The sequence below is a fragment of the Octopus bimaculoides genome, chromosome 29, assembly GCF_046866305.1.
Source record: "Octopus bimaculoides isolate indiv1 chromosome 29, ASM4686630v1, whole genome shotgun sequence".
Classification (NCBI taxonomy): domain Eukaryota; kingdom Metazoa; phylum Mollusca; class Cephalopoda; order Octopoda; family Octopodidae; genus Octopus; species Octopus bimaculoides.
The window spans coordinates 15,919,942-15,937,441 of NC_142956.1; the positions used below are offsets into that span (position 1 = coordinate 15,919,942).

At 39.9% G+C, this 17,500-nt stretch overlaps 1 protein-coding gene and 3 non-coding genes across 7 annotated transcripts in view; all 4 read left to right on the forward strand.

Annotated features, from left to right (window-relative positions):
* Positions 1-17,500, forward strand: part of LOC106871534 (sodium/hydrogen exchanger 9B2) — a 31,415-nt gene that overhangs the window by 5,274 nt on the left and 8,641 nt on the right. Inside the window, exons 1-4 of one of the 4 annotated variants that reach the window (XM_089345146.1) lie at positions 2,875-2,997; positions 14,724-15,963; positions 16,696-16,783; positions 17,346-17,500. The exon at positions 17,346-17,500 is cut by the window's right edge and continues 28 nt beyond it. In XM_089345146.1, coding sequence (XP_089201272.1) covers positions 15,516-15,963; positions 16,696-16,783; positions 17,346-17,500 — 691 coding nt within the window. In that variant the 5' untranslated portion in view covers positions 2,875-2,997; positions 14,724-15,515. Of the gene's footprint in view, positions 1-2,874; positions 2,998-4,456; positions 4,704-12,561; positions 13,459-14,723; positions 15,964-16,695; positions 16,784-17,345 lie in introns of those variants that run through there. The other 3 variants (XM_089345147.1, XM_089345148.1, XM_089345149.1) reach the window with 3 other exon arrangements.
* On the forward strand, positions 363-481 carry Trnal-caa (transfer RNA leucine (anticodon CAA)). The gene is made up of 2 exons: positions 363-400; positions 436-481. It is a non-coding gene; the product is annotated as a tRNA-Leu (tRNA).
* On the forward strand, positions 1,035-1,155 carry Trnal-caa (transfer RNA leucine (anticodon CAA)). The gene is made up of 2 exons: positions 1,035-1,072; positions 1,110-1,155. It is a non-coding gene; the product is annotated as a tRNA-Leu (tRNA).
* Trnal-caa (transfer RNA leucine (anticodon CAA)) lies at positions 1,725-1,843 on the forward strand. Its single transcript has 2 exons — positions 1,725-1,762; positions 1,798-1,843. It is a non-coding gene; the product is annotated as a tRNA-Leu (tRNA).

Sequence of the window (17,500 nt, forward strand, 5' to 3'; positions counted from 1 at the left end):
TGTGTGTGTGTACCGTCATAAATTCATAACCGGTGGTGGTGTGTTTACGTCCCCTGTATTTAACAGTTCGGCAATGGAGCCTCGATGGAACAAGTAGCTCAGTACGTATTTAAAAATAAATATCTATTGGGGGGTCGATTCATTCGACTGGAAATACTTCAACACGGTACCCTCAGCACGGAGTACATTTTGTGTAGGTATGCCAAATATTAGTTTTAAAAATGCAAAACAAATTCTCAAATCCAAACAATTGTTTTAGACACAATCAAATAAGTCGAAAGAATTGAGCTGAAAAAATTGTACACGTTTTGACTCTACAATCGACTAAGAAATGGTTTTAAAATGAGCTGTTTACCGAAGCTGTCAGGATGGCCGAGCGGTCTAAGGCGCCAGACTCAAGGTACATGTAATGCACCTTAACCAGAGCATTGAGTATTCTGGTCCACGAATGTGGGCGTGGGTTCGAATCCCACTTCTGACAGATAACATTTTATTTTATTTTATTTTTTGCAAGATAGTGTTCCAGTTAGTCTATGTAAAGCAGCTCGTTTTGGATCACTTCCCCTCGGGTTTAGTCACACATAGTGGCACCTTAAACAAGTCTTCTTGTATAGCCCCGGGCCGACTCGCGATTGCATTTGGTACAGAAAAACCCGTCGTATGTGTGCGTGTGTCGTTGTGTCAGTGTTTGTCTCCCTCCACCGTTTCACAACCGCTGTTGGTGTGTTTACGTCCCATAACCTAGCCATTTGGTAAAAGACACCGAGAGAGCAAGTACCAGGCTTTTTAAAAAAAAGCACTGCACTGCGGTCGATTTATTCGACCAGAAATTCTTCCGTGCAGTGCCCCAGCATGGAGCACATTTTGTGTAGGTATGCCAAGAATTAGTTTTAAAAAAGCAAAACAAATTCTCAAATCCAAACAATATTTTTTTAAACAACAAAATTAGTTGAAAGAATTGGGTTAAAAAACTGTACACGAGAGGACTACAATCGACTAAGAAATGATTTAAAGATGAGCTTCTCGTCGAAGCTGTCAGGATGGCCGAGTGGTCTAAGGCGCCAGACTCAAGGTATATGCATAATGTACCTTAACCAGAGCATCGAGTATTCTGGTCCACGAATGTGGGCGTGGGTTCGAATCCCACTTCTGACAGATTTTTTTTCCTTTCTCCTTTTTTTTTTTGCGTAGTGTTCTAGTACGTTTGAGTAGATAGAAATGTGGTTTGTAACCACGTGGTCTCGGATTCAGTTGTACTTCACGGTACGTTGAGCAAGTGTACTCTTCTATAATCCCAGAATGACTGTTGTGAGACGAGCTGGTCGACAGAAACTGTGGGGAAGCCCGTCGCATGTGTGTGTGTGTGTGTACCGTCATAAATTCATAACCGGTGTTGGTGTGTTTACGTCCCCTGTATGATAACAGTTCGGCAATGGAGCCTCGATGGAACAAGTACCCCAGTATTTATTTTAAAATAAATATCTACTGGGGGTCGATTCATTCGACTGGAAATACTTCAACACGGTACCTCCAGCATGGAGTACATTTTGTGTAGGTATGCCAAATATTAGTTTAAAAAATGCAAAACAAATTCTCACATCCAAACAATTGTTTTTTTTTAGACACAATCAAATAAGTCGAAAGAAGTGAGCTAAAAAAAACTGTACACGTTATGACTACAATCGACTAAGAAATGGTTTAAAAATAAGCTGTTTATCGAAGCTGTCAGGATGGCCGAGCGGTCTAAGGCGCCAGACTCAAGGTACATGTAATGCACCTTAACCAGAGCATTGAGTATTCTGGTCCACGAATGTGGGCGTGGGTTCGAATCCCACTTCTGACAGACAACATTTTTTTTTTTTTTGCGAGATGATGTCCCAGTTAATCTATGTGAAGCAGCTCGCTTTGGATCACATGGTCTCGGGTTCAGCCGCACTTCGCTGCACCGTAAACAAGCAAAAAATATTACAAATCCCATTTTTTTTTTAGACACAACAAAATAAATTGAAAGAATTGGGTTAAAAAATTGTACACGTTGGGAGTAGTTAAGAAGTTCGTGTTGTAACCACTTGGTCTCAGGTTCAGTTACATTGCGGGGTACCATGAGCAAATGTCTTTTGCTATAGCCCTGGACTGACCATTTTGAATGGATTTGGTGGACAGAAACTGCATGGAAGCCGTTGTATGTGTGTGTTATCGCTTCACAACCGGTGTTCGTGTGTTTACGTACCCGTAACCTAAGCAGTCTGGGAATCGAAACCGCGATCCTATGACCGCGAGTCCGCTGCCCTAACCACTGGGCCATTGCGCCTCCACGTACACATAATATGGATGGCTTATAAGCAATCTAACAACCTAAAGGCAAGTTTATAGACGTCACTAGAGTGACAGAGGGGACTAAGTAGTACTAGCATTGCTAGAAATAAGAGTCAAAACAACATAATCATTGCAGAGCACTATCTTGGATTTTAACCCAATGTCCGCTAGGGAGTTAATCTCCTTTATCAGTCATTAAGATAGTAGTGTGGCTGTTTGAGCTGTTTTGACTCTTATTTCTAGCAATATCGGAACTACTAAGTGCCCTCTGTCACTTTGTGTGTGTGTGTGTAGAGTTTGTGGCCATTAATAGCCTACGATGAGGTATCGTAGCTCCCCGTTCTGGCATCTGAAACTCTGAGTATTAGCAACAAGTTGACATTGTCAAGTACAAATCTCCCGATCACTTCCGCCGTAAAAGACAAAGCGAAGGAAAAATAACCATAGCAACGATACAACAAACTGTTACACTTCCGTCTGCCTCGCTTCTACTTCCTCCCACCGCAACTTTCCTCGTTCTCTCACTTCCACCTTTACTCTCCTCCCCTTCTCTTTCCTCCTCTCGCCACTTTACTCCGCCTTCCGTTGAACGGGTTCGCCAGAGTTCCTACACATGTTTTAATGACGTCACGTCAATGCGTGCACATTGCCGGTTACACGCTTCCCTTCTGACCGAGGATGGTATTTTCACATTTATTTTTTTAACCTTTGTTTTTTTACTTCCTTTTTCTTTTCTTTTTTTTCTCTCCGTCTAATGTCTGGGTTGACCGATCTATACATGCATATCACGGACTCTCCCGTCGTTGGACGACATATCAGGTTTCGGTACATTCTTACCGATTATCCACACAAACGATTTGTTTATACTGATCAAATGTCTGTGTACACATATACTCGCTCACTCCCTCCATCAAATCGACATCACCAATACAGGTGTACCGTACACACGCATACAGGTGCTCTTGCACACACACACACACACACACACACACACACACACACACACACATATATATAGTTATACTTGGGGATGGTCATACTTCGGCAATTAAACTCTCGCATTATAGATTTGATTTTTACTTCAGCTTTATTATTATTATTATTGGAGGCGCAATGGCCCAGTGGTTAGGGCAGCGGACTCGCGGTTTCGATTCCCCGGGCGTTGTGAGTGTTTATTGAGCGAAAACACCTAAAAGCTCCACGAGGCTCCGGCAGGGGATGGTGGCGAACCCTGCTGTACTCTTTCACCACAACTTTCTCTCACTCTTACTTCCTGTTTCTGTTGTGCCTGTAATTCAAAAGGGTCAGCCTTGTCACACTCTGTGTCACGCTGAATCTCCCCGAGAACTACGTTAAGGGTACACGTGTCTGTGGAGTGCTCAGCCACTTGCACGTTAATTTCACGAGCAGGGCTGTTCCGTTGATCGGATCAACTGGAACCCTCGTCGTCGTAAGCGACGGAGTGCCAACACACAATACAACATTATTATTATTAATTTTGTCTCATTGTCTAAGATCGTTCGTCACACGTCTTGTGACCGTTTCAACGATTCTTTATCGCACGGGTCTTCTTTTGTTTTGCTTATCCGTTGTGTTTGTGTCCGTTTATGTATTTGTTTTGTAAGATTCTTGACGTGAAACCGTGTGTTGAAACGGATATTGTTATGCAGAGGGTGATCGTATTTTGCCAATTAAACATAGTGCGTGTGTTTAATTTGCAAAATTTGCCCACCTCCAAGTTTAACAGTATATATATATATATATATATATATATATATATATATATATATATATATATATATATATATATACTGTTAAACTTGGAGGTGGTATATATATATATATATATATATATATAAATATAATTCTTTTTAATTTATTTTTTGGCTGCAGTGGATCTCGAATAACAGCATGTAAAATATTGGATTGAGAATCCCTTTTGAACAGGTGAAATCGAAGGCTGCTTGTGAGACAACAAACTGCATCTGCAGTCGTCACACACACTCACACACATATTAAGACAAACACACATGTAAGTTTGCACACACGCGCGTTCAAACTTACATACATGTGTGTGTTTATATGCATGCGTGTAAACATACATGTTTGTGGGTTTGTCTTAGTTTGTGTCGTTCCATTTGTGAAAGTTATTTACAAATTAGAAGAAAAATTTGAGGCGAGAAAGCCCGTCACAATAAAAGTTTAAAACGACCTTGGTAGGAAACGAAATCAGAACGTGAAAGGGCGTGTGTAAATTTTATTTAAAGTTCCGCTCTATTTTGTGTAACACTCAACCGTTTCTGCCAACACACCGCTCTTGCGTTGGACTTGAAGAAGCATAAGGGCGAATTTGGATTATAGCGTACCACTTTCACTTGGGCCAAACTGTAAGTTGTTATTGTCAGTTACTGTTATTGTTTAAGGCTACCGGTTGGCAGAATCGTTAGCACGCCGGACAAAATGCTTAGCGCCATTTCGTCCGTCTTTACATTCTGAATTCAAATTCCACCGAGGTCGACTTTGCCTTTCATCCTTTCGAATAGAGTTGATAAAATAAGCACTAGTCGAACATTGGGGGGTTCGACTTAATCCCTCCCTCGAAATTGCTGTCTTTGTGCCAAAATTTGAAACCAATAAGGCAGTAGAATTATTAGCATGCCTGGCAAAAGAGTTCGGAGTTCAAATTTCGCTGGGGTCAACTTTGTCTTTCATCCTTTCAGGGTCGATAAAATAAATACCAGTTTAGCACTGGGGACGATGTAACTGACTTAGAACCCCTTCCCTTAAAATCTCAGGCCTTATGCTTATAGTAGAAAGGGCCATTAGTTTAAGGTGGCGAGCTGGCAGAAGTGGGATTCGAACCCACACCCACATTTGTGGACCAGAATACTCAATGTTCCGGATAAGGTAGATTACATGTACCTTGAGTCTGGCGCCTTAGACCGCACGGCCATCCTGGCTGCTTCGATAAACAACTCATTTTTAAACCATTTCTTAGTCGATTGTAGTCATAACGAGTACAACTTTTTCAGCTCAATTCTTTCGACTTATTTGATTGTGTCTAAAAAAAAACAATTGTTTGGATTTGAGAATTTGTTTTTCTTTTTTAAAATTGATTTTTGGCATACCTACACAAATGTGCTCCGTGCTGGGGGTACCGTGTTGAAGTATTTAATGAATCGAACCCAGTAACTGCAAGTTACGGGAACGTTGGCACTCCGTCGGTTACGACGACGAGGGCTCCAGTTGATCCGATCAACGGAACAGCCTGCACGTGAAATTAACGTGCAAGTGGCTGAGCACTCCACAGACACGTGTACCCTTAACGTAGTTCTCGGGGATATTTAGTGTGACAAGGCCGACCCTTCGAATTACAAGTACAACAGAAACAGGAAGTAAGAGCGAGAGAAAGTTGTGGTGAACGAGTACAGCAGGGTTGGCCACCATCCCCTGCCGGAGCCGCGTGGAGCATTAGGCGTTTTCGCTCAATAAACACTCACAACGCTCGGTCTGGGAATCGAAACCGCGATCCTATGACCGCGAGTCCGCTGCCCTAACCACTGGGCCATTGCGCCTCCACAACGGGAACGTAAACACACCTTTACTGGTTGTCAACCGCTGGTGAGGGACGGACACACACACATATAATGTGTGTGGCTGTGTGGTAAGTAGCTTGCTTACCAACCACATGGTTCCGGGTTCAGTCCCACTGCGTGGCACCTTGGGCAAGTGTCTTCTACTATAGCCTCGGGCTGACCAAAGCCTTGTGAGTGAATTTGGTAGACGGAAACTGAAAGAAGCCCGTCTGTGCCCTATCAGCATTTGCAAAGGGAAGTCATCCTTCCCATCTCCATCCTGACGTGATACACATGGACCAGAGTTTCTGGGTATTGGCCCATGAACAGCATGTGACAACCACCGGTTGGCGATGTGAAGTACATATCTATTATACTTTTACAAGAAGAGCACTGACATTGTCTTTGAAGTTCCTGCTAACCTTATACACACACAGACGACTGGCAGCAAGCCGAAGAGAGAGTACTCAATACCGGATATAGAGTATAAATAATTGAAATAGGTCATTTGAAATCACACAGGATCTAAGTACATGTTTCAACAAGTACTTCTACCTGGTAAACATGGTAGCATTTATTGAAACTTGTCGATTCAACCAGTTTAATTTCAGCTGACTGTGTTTAATTATTTAGTTGTATGTTTATTTATGTATTCTTTTTTGTTTTCATAGCCACTGGCATGTTGTGTGGTTAAGAAGTTTGCTTCCAAGTGACATGGTCCTGGTTTCAATCTCACCCACTGCATGGCACCTGGGGTAATGTCTTCTGTTGTGGCTTTGCATCAACGAAAGCCTCATGATTGGATTTGGGAGAGGGAAACTGAAAGAAGCTTAGTAGTTTACAATGATACTGCTGCACCATTTTGTATGACTAGTTCCTGTATGTTTGACCCTTTAATTTTTCATATTTCTGTTGAAAATACACTGCCTTTATTTCAATTAATTTTAAAGAAGGGAAGACAGAGAAAGAAAATCGCCAACGATGCACACGCCATCATTATATATATATAGTGAGAATTTACAAAAAAAAACAAAAGACGAAGACGGGTGTGTAAACAACAAACAGATGTATTAGTTTAACGCTCGGGAAGTGAGAAAGGCTTTTACATTTTGAGCCTATGCTCTTCGACAGAAAGGAACACAGAAATAAACAGGGAGAGAAAATAGAAAAAGAGTAAAGACCCCACCTTCGGTCATGAATGACCATGGGATTGCACCGAGAAAGTTCCCCTCCGAGGCACAAGTCGGGCAAGGGTGTTTATGGAAGACCAGTGGTCACCCATGCATACCAGCCCCCCCCCCTTTCCATGCCACTGATGTTATCCAAGAGAAAGGCAAAGGCCGATGCAGCTTGGCACCAGTGATGTCACAACTCATTTCTACAGCTGAGTGAACTGCAGCAATGAGAAATAAAGTGTCTTGCTCAAGAACACAACACACAAGCCAGTTCAGGAATTGAACTCACTACCTCATGATTGTGAGCTCAATGCTCTAACCACTGAACCATAAGTATATACATACATACATACATACATACATATATATATATATATAAATTATTTAAAATTATAATATAGGGTATCTAAGAGATACCGCCACGCTGAAAAAATAGCAGTCAAATCTTGACTCTAAACCACAATGAATGGTCATATAGCACGAAGAGCGAAGACGAAGATAAAATAAACTAGTAAAAATAACTGGATAAAGTGCTATATGAACATTTATTGTGGTTTAGAGTCAAGATCTGACTGTTATTTTCAGCGTGGCGGTATCTCTTAGATACCCTAAATTATAATTTTAAATAATTTTTACCTTTGATGGTTTTTATTACCATGCTGGCCACTTGATAAAATCAATATTTTAAATATCGATCTTATCCTTTATTTATATAAATACATATATATATATATATATATATATATATATATACCGGAGTAAGCACAAAAAATGTGCAACAAGGTGGAAAAAAGAGTACTCAAATACCAGAGGTAGAGTAATATGCTTTATTTAAAAGCAGCAGAAATATAACAAAAGACTGTTACTCGGAGTTTCACATTCCCGTTCATCGGACAGCTTTTTTCTAACAAAACTGTCCGATGAACGGGAACGTGAAACTCCGAGTAACAGTCTTTTGTTATATTTCTGCTGCTTTTAAATAAAGTATATATATATATATATATATATATATATATATACACACACACATATATAAATACACACACACACACGAACATATATATATTCCGTGTGTGTATATATATGTTTGTATTTATCTGTGTATGTATGTGTATCAATGTTTCTCTATTTATATAAACACACACTGTCTGTTAAAATTGTCTGTGACCTTAATGCCGTTACTTGTAAATGAATATCCAATACCGACCATTATGTCTGTACACAGACAGGGCAAATAATGAGGCCAGACCAACAGAACCTGTTTGACCAGCTGACCGCTATAATCACAACATGGCCAAGACAAACCAATCAGTTGGAACGGAACTTCCTGCTACAGAATTATAATTACAAGGAGCGTTTTTTAATTACCGATTCCTCTGAGTGTGAGAAAATTGTGCGCAGAGGAAGTCACTGACACTTGGAAAAAGTACAGGTTTAGGGATATATATATGTGTTTGTGTATATGTGTGTATTTGAATGTGTGTGTGTGTATGTATATATATATATATATATATATATATATATATATATATATGTATATATATATATATATATATATATATATATATATATATATATATATATATATATATATATATAGTGGAGTGGCTGTGTGGTAAGCAGCTTGCTTACCAACCACATGGTTCCGGGTTCAGTCCCACTGCGTGGCACCTTGGACAAGTGTCTTCTACTATAGTCTCGGTCCGACCATACATATATACGACAGGTTTCTTTCAGTTTCCGTCTACCAAATCCACTCACAAGGCTTTGGTCGGCCCGAGGCTATAGTAGAGGACACTTGCCCAAGGTGCCATGCAGTGGGACTGAACCCAGAACCATGTGGTTGGTAAGCAAGCTACTTACCACACAGCCAATTTTACTTGTTTGCATATTCATGCATCAAATTCAATTGTAATTCATTACAAGCATAGTTTGTCACTTCTCCAGTGAGGTACAGAAGTAGTAGTAAATTCCCATATTTAAACCCATGATATTATTTTACAGGCATTTACCTTTATGGTAAAGTTTTCATCCTGCATTAACTGGAAATGTATATGATGTTAGACACAGCTTTGAAATGATGACCAGATGTAGGTATGAAGTGCATTTATAATGCTGTACATGGGCAATGCAACCTGGTCATATCACGAACTGCTTTGGGACCTTTGGATTTATTCAATTCAATTTATGCAGTCATTAATAATCTACCAATATAAGGTGTTATTAATGAAGACAAGCTGAAAATGGATATCAATGACTGTTTTATATCACAAATGTCAAATGTCCAAGTTACTTTATAGTAAAGCAGATTGGTATTAATATTACATGTGTGGATGCTTTTATCATTTCTCAAAATTTTCTGTTTGGAATGAAGAGATGTGGAGAAAGAGAGTGGGGGGGTCTGTGTGTGCATGTACGCGTATGTATGTGTGTTTATGCATGCATGCAAGAAGTCGAGAGAGAGAGTGAGAGATAGAGGTACGGGTATGAGAGAAGAGGCTGAGGGCAGAAGAAAAAAGTGTAAGACAGGGATGAGGGAGACGAGAGAAAAATGATGAGTTTCTTTGGTCTTGTTAATATTACAAGTATTAATTTGTTCCGTTTACATCAAAGGACCACTGATGAGGTCACAGAAGTGTGACGAAAGAACTCTGGCCGAAATAGGATTAATGTAATATAATGTAATATAAAGCTGAAGCAAATTAACACCAAATATACAGTGCGTGTGTTTTTATTGGCTAAACTGGCAATATGACCATCCCCAAGTACAACAACTAGTATTATTGTTATTATTATTATCATCATCATCATCATTATACTATTAGACTATAGATAACTAAATTACAACAGGTATATAGTCCATTTTTTGTACCATTCAAAACTTTTTATTCTTTACATCATCGTTATTATTATTTTTAAAGATTACTACATGTATTTCTTCACATTTGACACGCTTCATAGGTCAGACAATATTTACCCTTCGTAACCCCACTCCCCTTTCTTATCTAATTTAAATGGTTTGCAAACGTGTCTCAGTAAGTGAAAATATTTCAAGTAAAAACTAATAAAAACACCTTCTAATAGTATGTAAATTTAAGTTCACAATCTTATTTATTCCGAAATCATAATCTTGCCTTCACAACAAAAAAGCAGTCTAATACACACACCATTGGCCTAGTTTCCAATTTCAAACTCAAGAGGTCGACAGACATAATTATGAAATACTAAAAGTAAAAGTATGATAACTCATTCATGAGCACTTTTCACGCTTGATGAGTTTGTGGGGCTGTAATTCATATTTTTCTCTACCGTTGTGCAAAATTTCATGTAGTTGCCATATGGTAGTTACAAAAACAAAAAAAAAATAGAGCAATTTTAGATGTCTGCATCCCAGTCTATATATATATATATATATATATATATATATAAATATATATGCATGTATGTATGTATAAATATATATATATATACATATTTATATATATATAATAATAACTGGCTCCCGTGCCAGTGGAGCTCTAAGAGCACCATTCGAGCTGCCAGAGCAGGTGTCTGGCTTCCATGCTGGTGGCACGTAAAAAGCACCATTTTGAGTGTAGCTGTTGCCAGTACCGCCAGACAGGTCCTCATGCCGGTGGCACATAAAAGCACCCACTACACTCTCGGAGTGGTTGGCGTTAGGAAGGGCATCCAGCTGTAGAAACCATGTCAGATCAGATTGGAGCCTGGTGCAGCTTTCTGGTTTCACCAGTCCTCAGTCAAATCGTCCAACCCATGCTAGCATGGAAAGTAGACGTTAAACGATGATGATGATGATATATATGTGCCACACCCTAACAGTTGAGGGAACCCGTGGAAGAGGTAGGCCCAGGAAGACCTGGGCCGAGGTGGTGAGGCAAGACCTTCGTACATTGGGCCTCACCGAGGCGATGACTACTGACCGAGACCTTTGGAAATGTGCTGTGCGTGAGAAGACCCGGCAAGCCAAGTAAGATCGTTGCCAGTGCCCCTGGACTGGTTCTTGTGCGGGTGGCACATGAGATGCACCATTTTGAGCGTGGCCGTTGCCAGTACCACCTGACTGGCTCCTGTAGGATTTTCGAGCGAGATCGTTGCCAGCGCCCCTGGACTGGCTTGTGCAGGTGGCACATAAAAGACACCATTTCGAGCGTGGCCGTTTTCGTGCGGGTGACACGTAAAAGCACCCACTACACTCTCTGAGTGGTTGGCTTTAGGAAGGGCATCCAGCTGTAGAAACTTTGCCAAATCAGACTGGAGCCTGGTGTTGCCATCCGGTTTCACCAGTCCTCAGTCAAATCATCCAACCCATGCTAGCATGGAAAGCGGACGTTAAACGATGATGATGAGGATGATGATGATATATATATACTGAACTCTCCAGTCGAAGACAACATATGAGAGTACTGCTTTTTGCCGAACGGCCTCCACAAATGATTCTTTTATAGTGGTCAAATGTATGTGCTGTTCATTAGATCACTCTCTCCATCAAATTGACTTCGTCTGAACAGTGGCACTATGTGCTATGGGTCAGTGATTGCAGAGCAACAAGAGATGAAGTGTTTTGCTTAAGAACACAGCACACCACCCAGCCTTGGAAATGAAATCATGACTGCTACATCGTGAGTGCAACGCCCTAACCACCATGGATGAGGACAGCTGCGTAAAGAAGTACCAAGTGCTAATTGTGGAGGGTACCTGTGGAAGAGGTAGACCCAGGAAGGTGTGGGACAAAGTGGTGGGAAAGGATCTCCAGATGGTGAGTCTCATTGACGAAACGACGAGGGACTGGCTTTCATTCCAGGAGAGAAATCATTTATTACTAAAAAAAGATTAATAAGTGTCTGAGCTTTCTCCAGCCTCCTCTCACTCTTTGTGGCGTGTGCGTGAGAATTATTACACATGCTGGCTTATCTGAGTCTGACCCCATTCAAACATGGGAGAGTAGATATTAAAAATGACAATGACAGTGATGATGATGATGATGATGATGATGGTGATGATGGTGATGATGATTACATAGACAAACATATATAGCCATACATCTTGTGTTGTATGTTTGTTTGTATAGAGACAAACATTTAGAATATAATAGTTTGTAAGTTGGGTGTGTACATTTATTATCAGCACATACATACAAACATACATACATATTTGTATGTGTGTGTGTGTGTGTGTATACATATATATGTATACACAATGTATATATGTATGTATGTGTGTGTATATATATATATGTATGTATGTATACATATACATATATATATATATATATATATATATATGTTTGTATACATACACACACATATATATATACATATATGTATATATATATATATATATATATATATATATATATATATATACACACACACACACACTTGTGTGTGTATGCATGTGTTAGTAATTAATATAATTTGTGTTTGTATTGGGGCAAAACACTTACAATATAGAAATGAGTATATAGAGCATATACACTGTGTCTCAGTACATTATCATCATCATTTTATATACACAACAGTCTATACACAAACACACACACACATATATATATATATCTTAGTGTAGGGAGCCAATCAGCGTATGTTGACATGTCCTCAGAAACGTGACATTCTCATGCACCCCCCACCCCGCTGCCACCACCACCACCACTACCATCACTACCACAGGGACACCACAGCCAGGACCACTTCATTCATTAATCCTAGATCTGACCAGCCCAACTGTGTGTTAATCCTTGAGAGGTTGTGGTGGTGGTGGTGGTGGTGGTTATTGTAATTGTCATTGTAAGGATGGTGATAGTAGTGGTGGTGGTGGTAGTTGTGATGGTGGTGGTGTGGTGGTGGTGGTGGTAGTGGTGGTAAATTCTGATCTAACCAACCGACAAACCGTCCAGCCAACAATCCAGTGGGCCAAACAACCAACCACTGTCCAGAACCGCCACCTCAACCACCACAACCACAACCACCACTGCCATCATTACCATCACTACCACCACAACTGCCACCACCACCACCACCATCACCACAACTGTCACCACCACCACTACTACTACTACCATCACAATTGTCACAACCACCACCATCATCATTACCACAACTGCCACCACTGCCACCACCACCACCACCACTACCACTACCATCACAATTGTCACAACCACCACCACCACCACTGGCTAAAAGTGGGTGGTAAGGGCTGCAGTGGTGCAGGGGATACTTGCAAACAGTCTGGAGCGTAACTGACACTGATGCACTTGGTGCAAACTGTTGCACATATCTACTGCACGCATCTGATGCAGATAGTGACCAGTGGTTGCAGAAGAGAGGTTTTCTAGGTACAGCTGTGGTCAGCAACAAGAGATTCACTGCTTAATGGTGTGAGTATGGTCAATTTGCGTACATCCGTTCATCTAATATATGTATATATATATTCTTTGATTCTGTTATTTGTTTTGGTCATGCTGGAGCACCGCCTCTTAGTCAAAGAAATCGACCCGAGGACTTATTCTTTGTAAGCCTAGTACTTATTCTATCGGTCTCTTTTTGCTGAACTGCTAAGTTACAAGGACCATAAACACACCAACATCAGTTGTCAAGCGATGTACTTACGAGACTTTAGCAGAAGACACTTGCCCAAGGTGTCACACAGTGGGACTGAACCCAGAACCATGTGGTTGGTAAGCAAGCTTCTTACCACATAGCCATTACCTGCACCTGTATGTGTGTGTATATATATATATATATATATATATATATATATATATGTATGTATGTATGAATGTATGTATATATATATATATATATATATATATGTATTAAATAATGAGGGTAGAAATTAATATCAATCAATTAACATCAATTTAAACCAGTGGTCTAACATATTCAAAGAAAATCTGAAGATTTAAAAATCATATTACAATTAATAAGAGGATTGACTACTAAAGTGGATTCCTATATGCTAGAGATAGATGTCAAATCGCCTTACCACTTTAGTGGTCATTCCTCTTATTAAATGTTTTTTATATATATACATATATATATATAGTTGAGGTGCGTTCCGTTAAGAACACATTACAGTACAAATAGAACTTGTTCACCCTTAGAATTCCCAAATAACCAGTAGTATTATTATGGTATGCTACCAGTTCTAGTGATCATTGAAAAGCTGTCAAATTTTTAAAGTGGAAAATTTATCAGAAAAGCCATTTCTATCCATTTTTTCAAATATGTAATAATAATATGCCAAATATTTTCTATTTCTAATTCTACTATGTGTGTGTGTGTGTGTGTGTGTGTGTGTGTGTGTGTGTATATATATCTGCATGTATGTATGTATGGACGTATGTATGTAGGAGTGTGTGTCTGTGTGTGTACACACGGGATGGGCCAAAAGACTATGCATTGAAACAATTGATATTTTATTTATCTTACATTATTATTATTATTATTATTATTATTATTATTATTATAGGTCAGCTTTGCCTTTCATTCTTTTGGGGGGTGATAAATTACAGTTCCATCGAAACACTGGGCTCTGTGTAATCAAATTCATTATTATTATCATTATTATTATCATTATTGTTATTATTCATTATTGATTTGTACCTTAATTTCAGCCCTTTTGCTATTATTTTTTTCAGGTGCCCACTTCACCCTTGATGTATTGGTTGACGCAACAGTAAACCTTTTGCATAACTGCTCAGAACATTTCCTCCTGATGTCGTAAAGCAACAATTTTAAAAATAACTATATAAATACACACACATATACAATACGTAATGGCAGGAAGACTCTAAAGAACTAATATATAAATAAAAATACTTTTATATATATATACATCTAATTTTTTGAATTTGAATTCTCACACTGTAAAATATATCCACTGAATTTTATGATCTCAATTATCAACATATCACTGGACTCCAATATATTATATTAAAGCAGTCATTTTACCTCCAGATGAAGTGATTCGTTCATCACATTTAAATTAATTGCGTGTTTTTTGCATATCGGTTAAGTAATCATATCAATGACGATGCAAAACATTGTTGAAATAGCTGTAGAATTCGGAATCAAATTATGAAATATTTGCGAAATCTTTATTATTTTACTCTTCTAAATATATACATATATACACACACACTTACATATATATGCATGTATATATAATTTATATATGTATATAGTAATTATATACACACATAACGTTATATAAGCACATGCATACGTATGTAGACATGCATACACAGTGGAAGTTGTGTAACGTTATCACTTTAGGATGGAGCCTTTAAGATAACGCTAACCAGTTGATAATATTAAGCAGAAGTTACAACAATATATTGAATGTATTTGGGACCAACTGATATTGATAACAATAACCATCTGATAACATTATCTGTGATTATAAACCAGCAATTCCACAAAACCCAACGATGACCACTCACCCTGGTGTGATCCCTTCTTCTCCGGGTCCGAGAAAGAGCTTCATCGGAGACAAGGAAGGGGACACAGAAGATGATATTGAACAGCAAAAACTGCAGTTGAAGAGCACGACGAAGGCCTCGTCCCGGCCTTGTTTTTCCTTCTGTCACAGGGTCGGCCAGTCTCTCAACGCCGTCCTTGGCAGGGCCGAGAACCCTTTGCCAGAAAACCCAACACAATGCCAACGCTTCAAGCATGCCCTTTTGTGCCCCCCACAAGGCCTTCTTGGAGCATATATTACAAGCGTGCTGAGTTTTGCCCTTCTGTTCGGAGTTCTGGTATCACTGTTGGGTAATGCAGCCCTTCCTGGGTCCAACATATTTGCTCTCTGGGTACTTTTTGTTGCCTGCGTTACAGGAGGGTACTTTATACAGTTCCTTAAGTTACCCCCTTTACTTGGTGAGTATAGCATTATTATTATTATTGATATTATTATTATTATTATTATTATTAATATTATTATTATTATTATTATTATTATTGAGTGAGAGAGCGGTGCATGCCATCAAAGTGACACTGGGGTAAAATATACGAAGCCCATTATACCCATCATGACTACCCGTCTGATAAAAGTACACCAGGCACATGCATCACAACTATATGTGCGCGACATGGTGATCTTATATCAAGATAAACAGCGCATGACCTCGCAGGTGGGGCCCAGTTAGAATTTTCTTCAGGTCGAGTAGCCCATCCTGCTCGAAAGGTCCCTGAATAAGGTTTGTTTAAGGATGTTGAGCAAAACACCCATGTTTCCAGAGGGGAATTATCCAAACCCCAAAGAATTCCTCTCAACACATGGCTATGATGCTCCCCCACTACTTCTGCTCATGATCAGAGATGCACATATCGTCAGCCACCAAGGGACATGCTCAACTGGTTAAGGTCAAACAACTGACAAGCAAATCTGTGGTATTTAGCAGAATATTTACTGTATCCGATCTTTTAAAACAATGTACATGATAACACTTCCAATGAATTAAGATCAGAAGCCATGAGAGCCACTGCCTGGTACTGCATCCGGGCATTTATTATTATTATTATTATTATTATTATTATCATGACAATGGTGATGATGATGAAGATGATAACGACATATAAAGAATTTTCCCCTTTCTTTTCTTGACCCAGGTATGCTTATCGTCGGGATCATGTTGAAGAATGTTCCGCACATCGACGTAGCGAAGGACGTCGAACATGTGTGGGCCGGTACTCTCAGGTAAGCCAATCCACCCCACTAAACCCCGTACCCCACCCCCACCCCCCACACCAACCTCGCCTCTAACCATCACTCTGCTAATTGTCCCTTTTGGCTCTTCTCCTGACCATCTCACTACATGATGTTCCGGATGATTTGACGGCCATGCTCCTCTTATTTTGGGGTCACATGGTACATTCTTCTCTCTCCTGCACTTTTGCTGTCTTCCCTTCTCTCTCTCTCTCTCTCTCTCTTGTTCTTCCTGGATAACCATGTCTCTCCTCTACAGCAGCACACCTGTTTCTGTCCCCATCCTTGCTCTTTCTCTTCCTCTCTCTCTCTCTCTTTCTATCTCTCCCTTCCTTTCTCTCTCTTCCTCTCTCTCTCTCTTCCCCCTCTCTCTGTTTCTTTATTCCTCTTCCTCTCTCTTCCCCCTCTCTCTGTTTCTTTATTCCTCTTCCTCTCTATCTCTCTCTTCCTCTCCCTCTCTCTCCGCCCTCTCTCTCTCTCTTCCTCTCTGTCTACAAACCAACCAGCCATCCTCTAATCATGTATTTCCCCTTCTCTTCTTCTTCTCCTCCAGGAACACTGCCCTCACCGTGATCTTAATCCGTGCTGGATTGGGGCTCGACCCAGATGCCCTGCGGAAGTTGTCCTTTGCAGTGGTGAGGCTGGCCTTTTGTCCGTGCCTGATCGAAACCCTTGTAGCGACCATTGCATCCCACTTCCTTCTTGGCC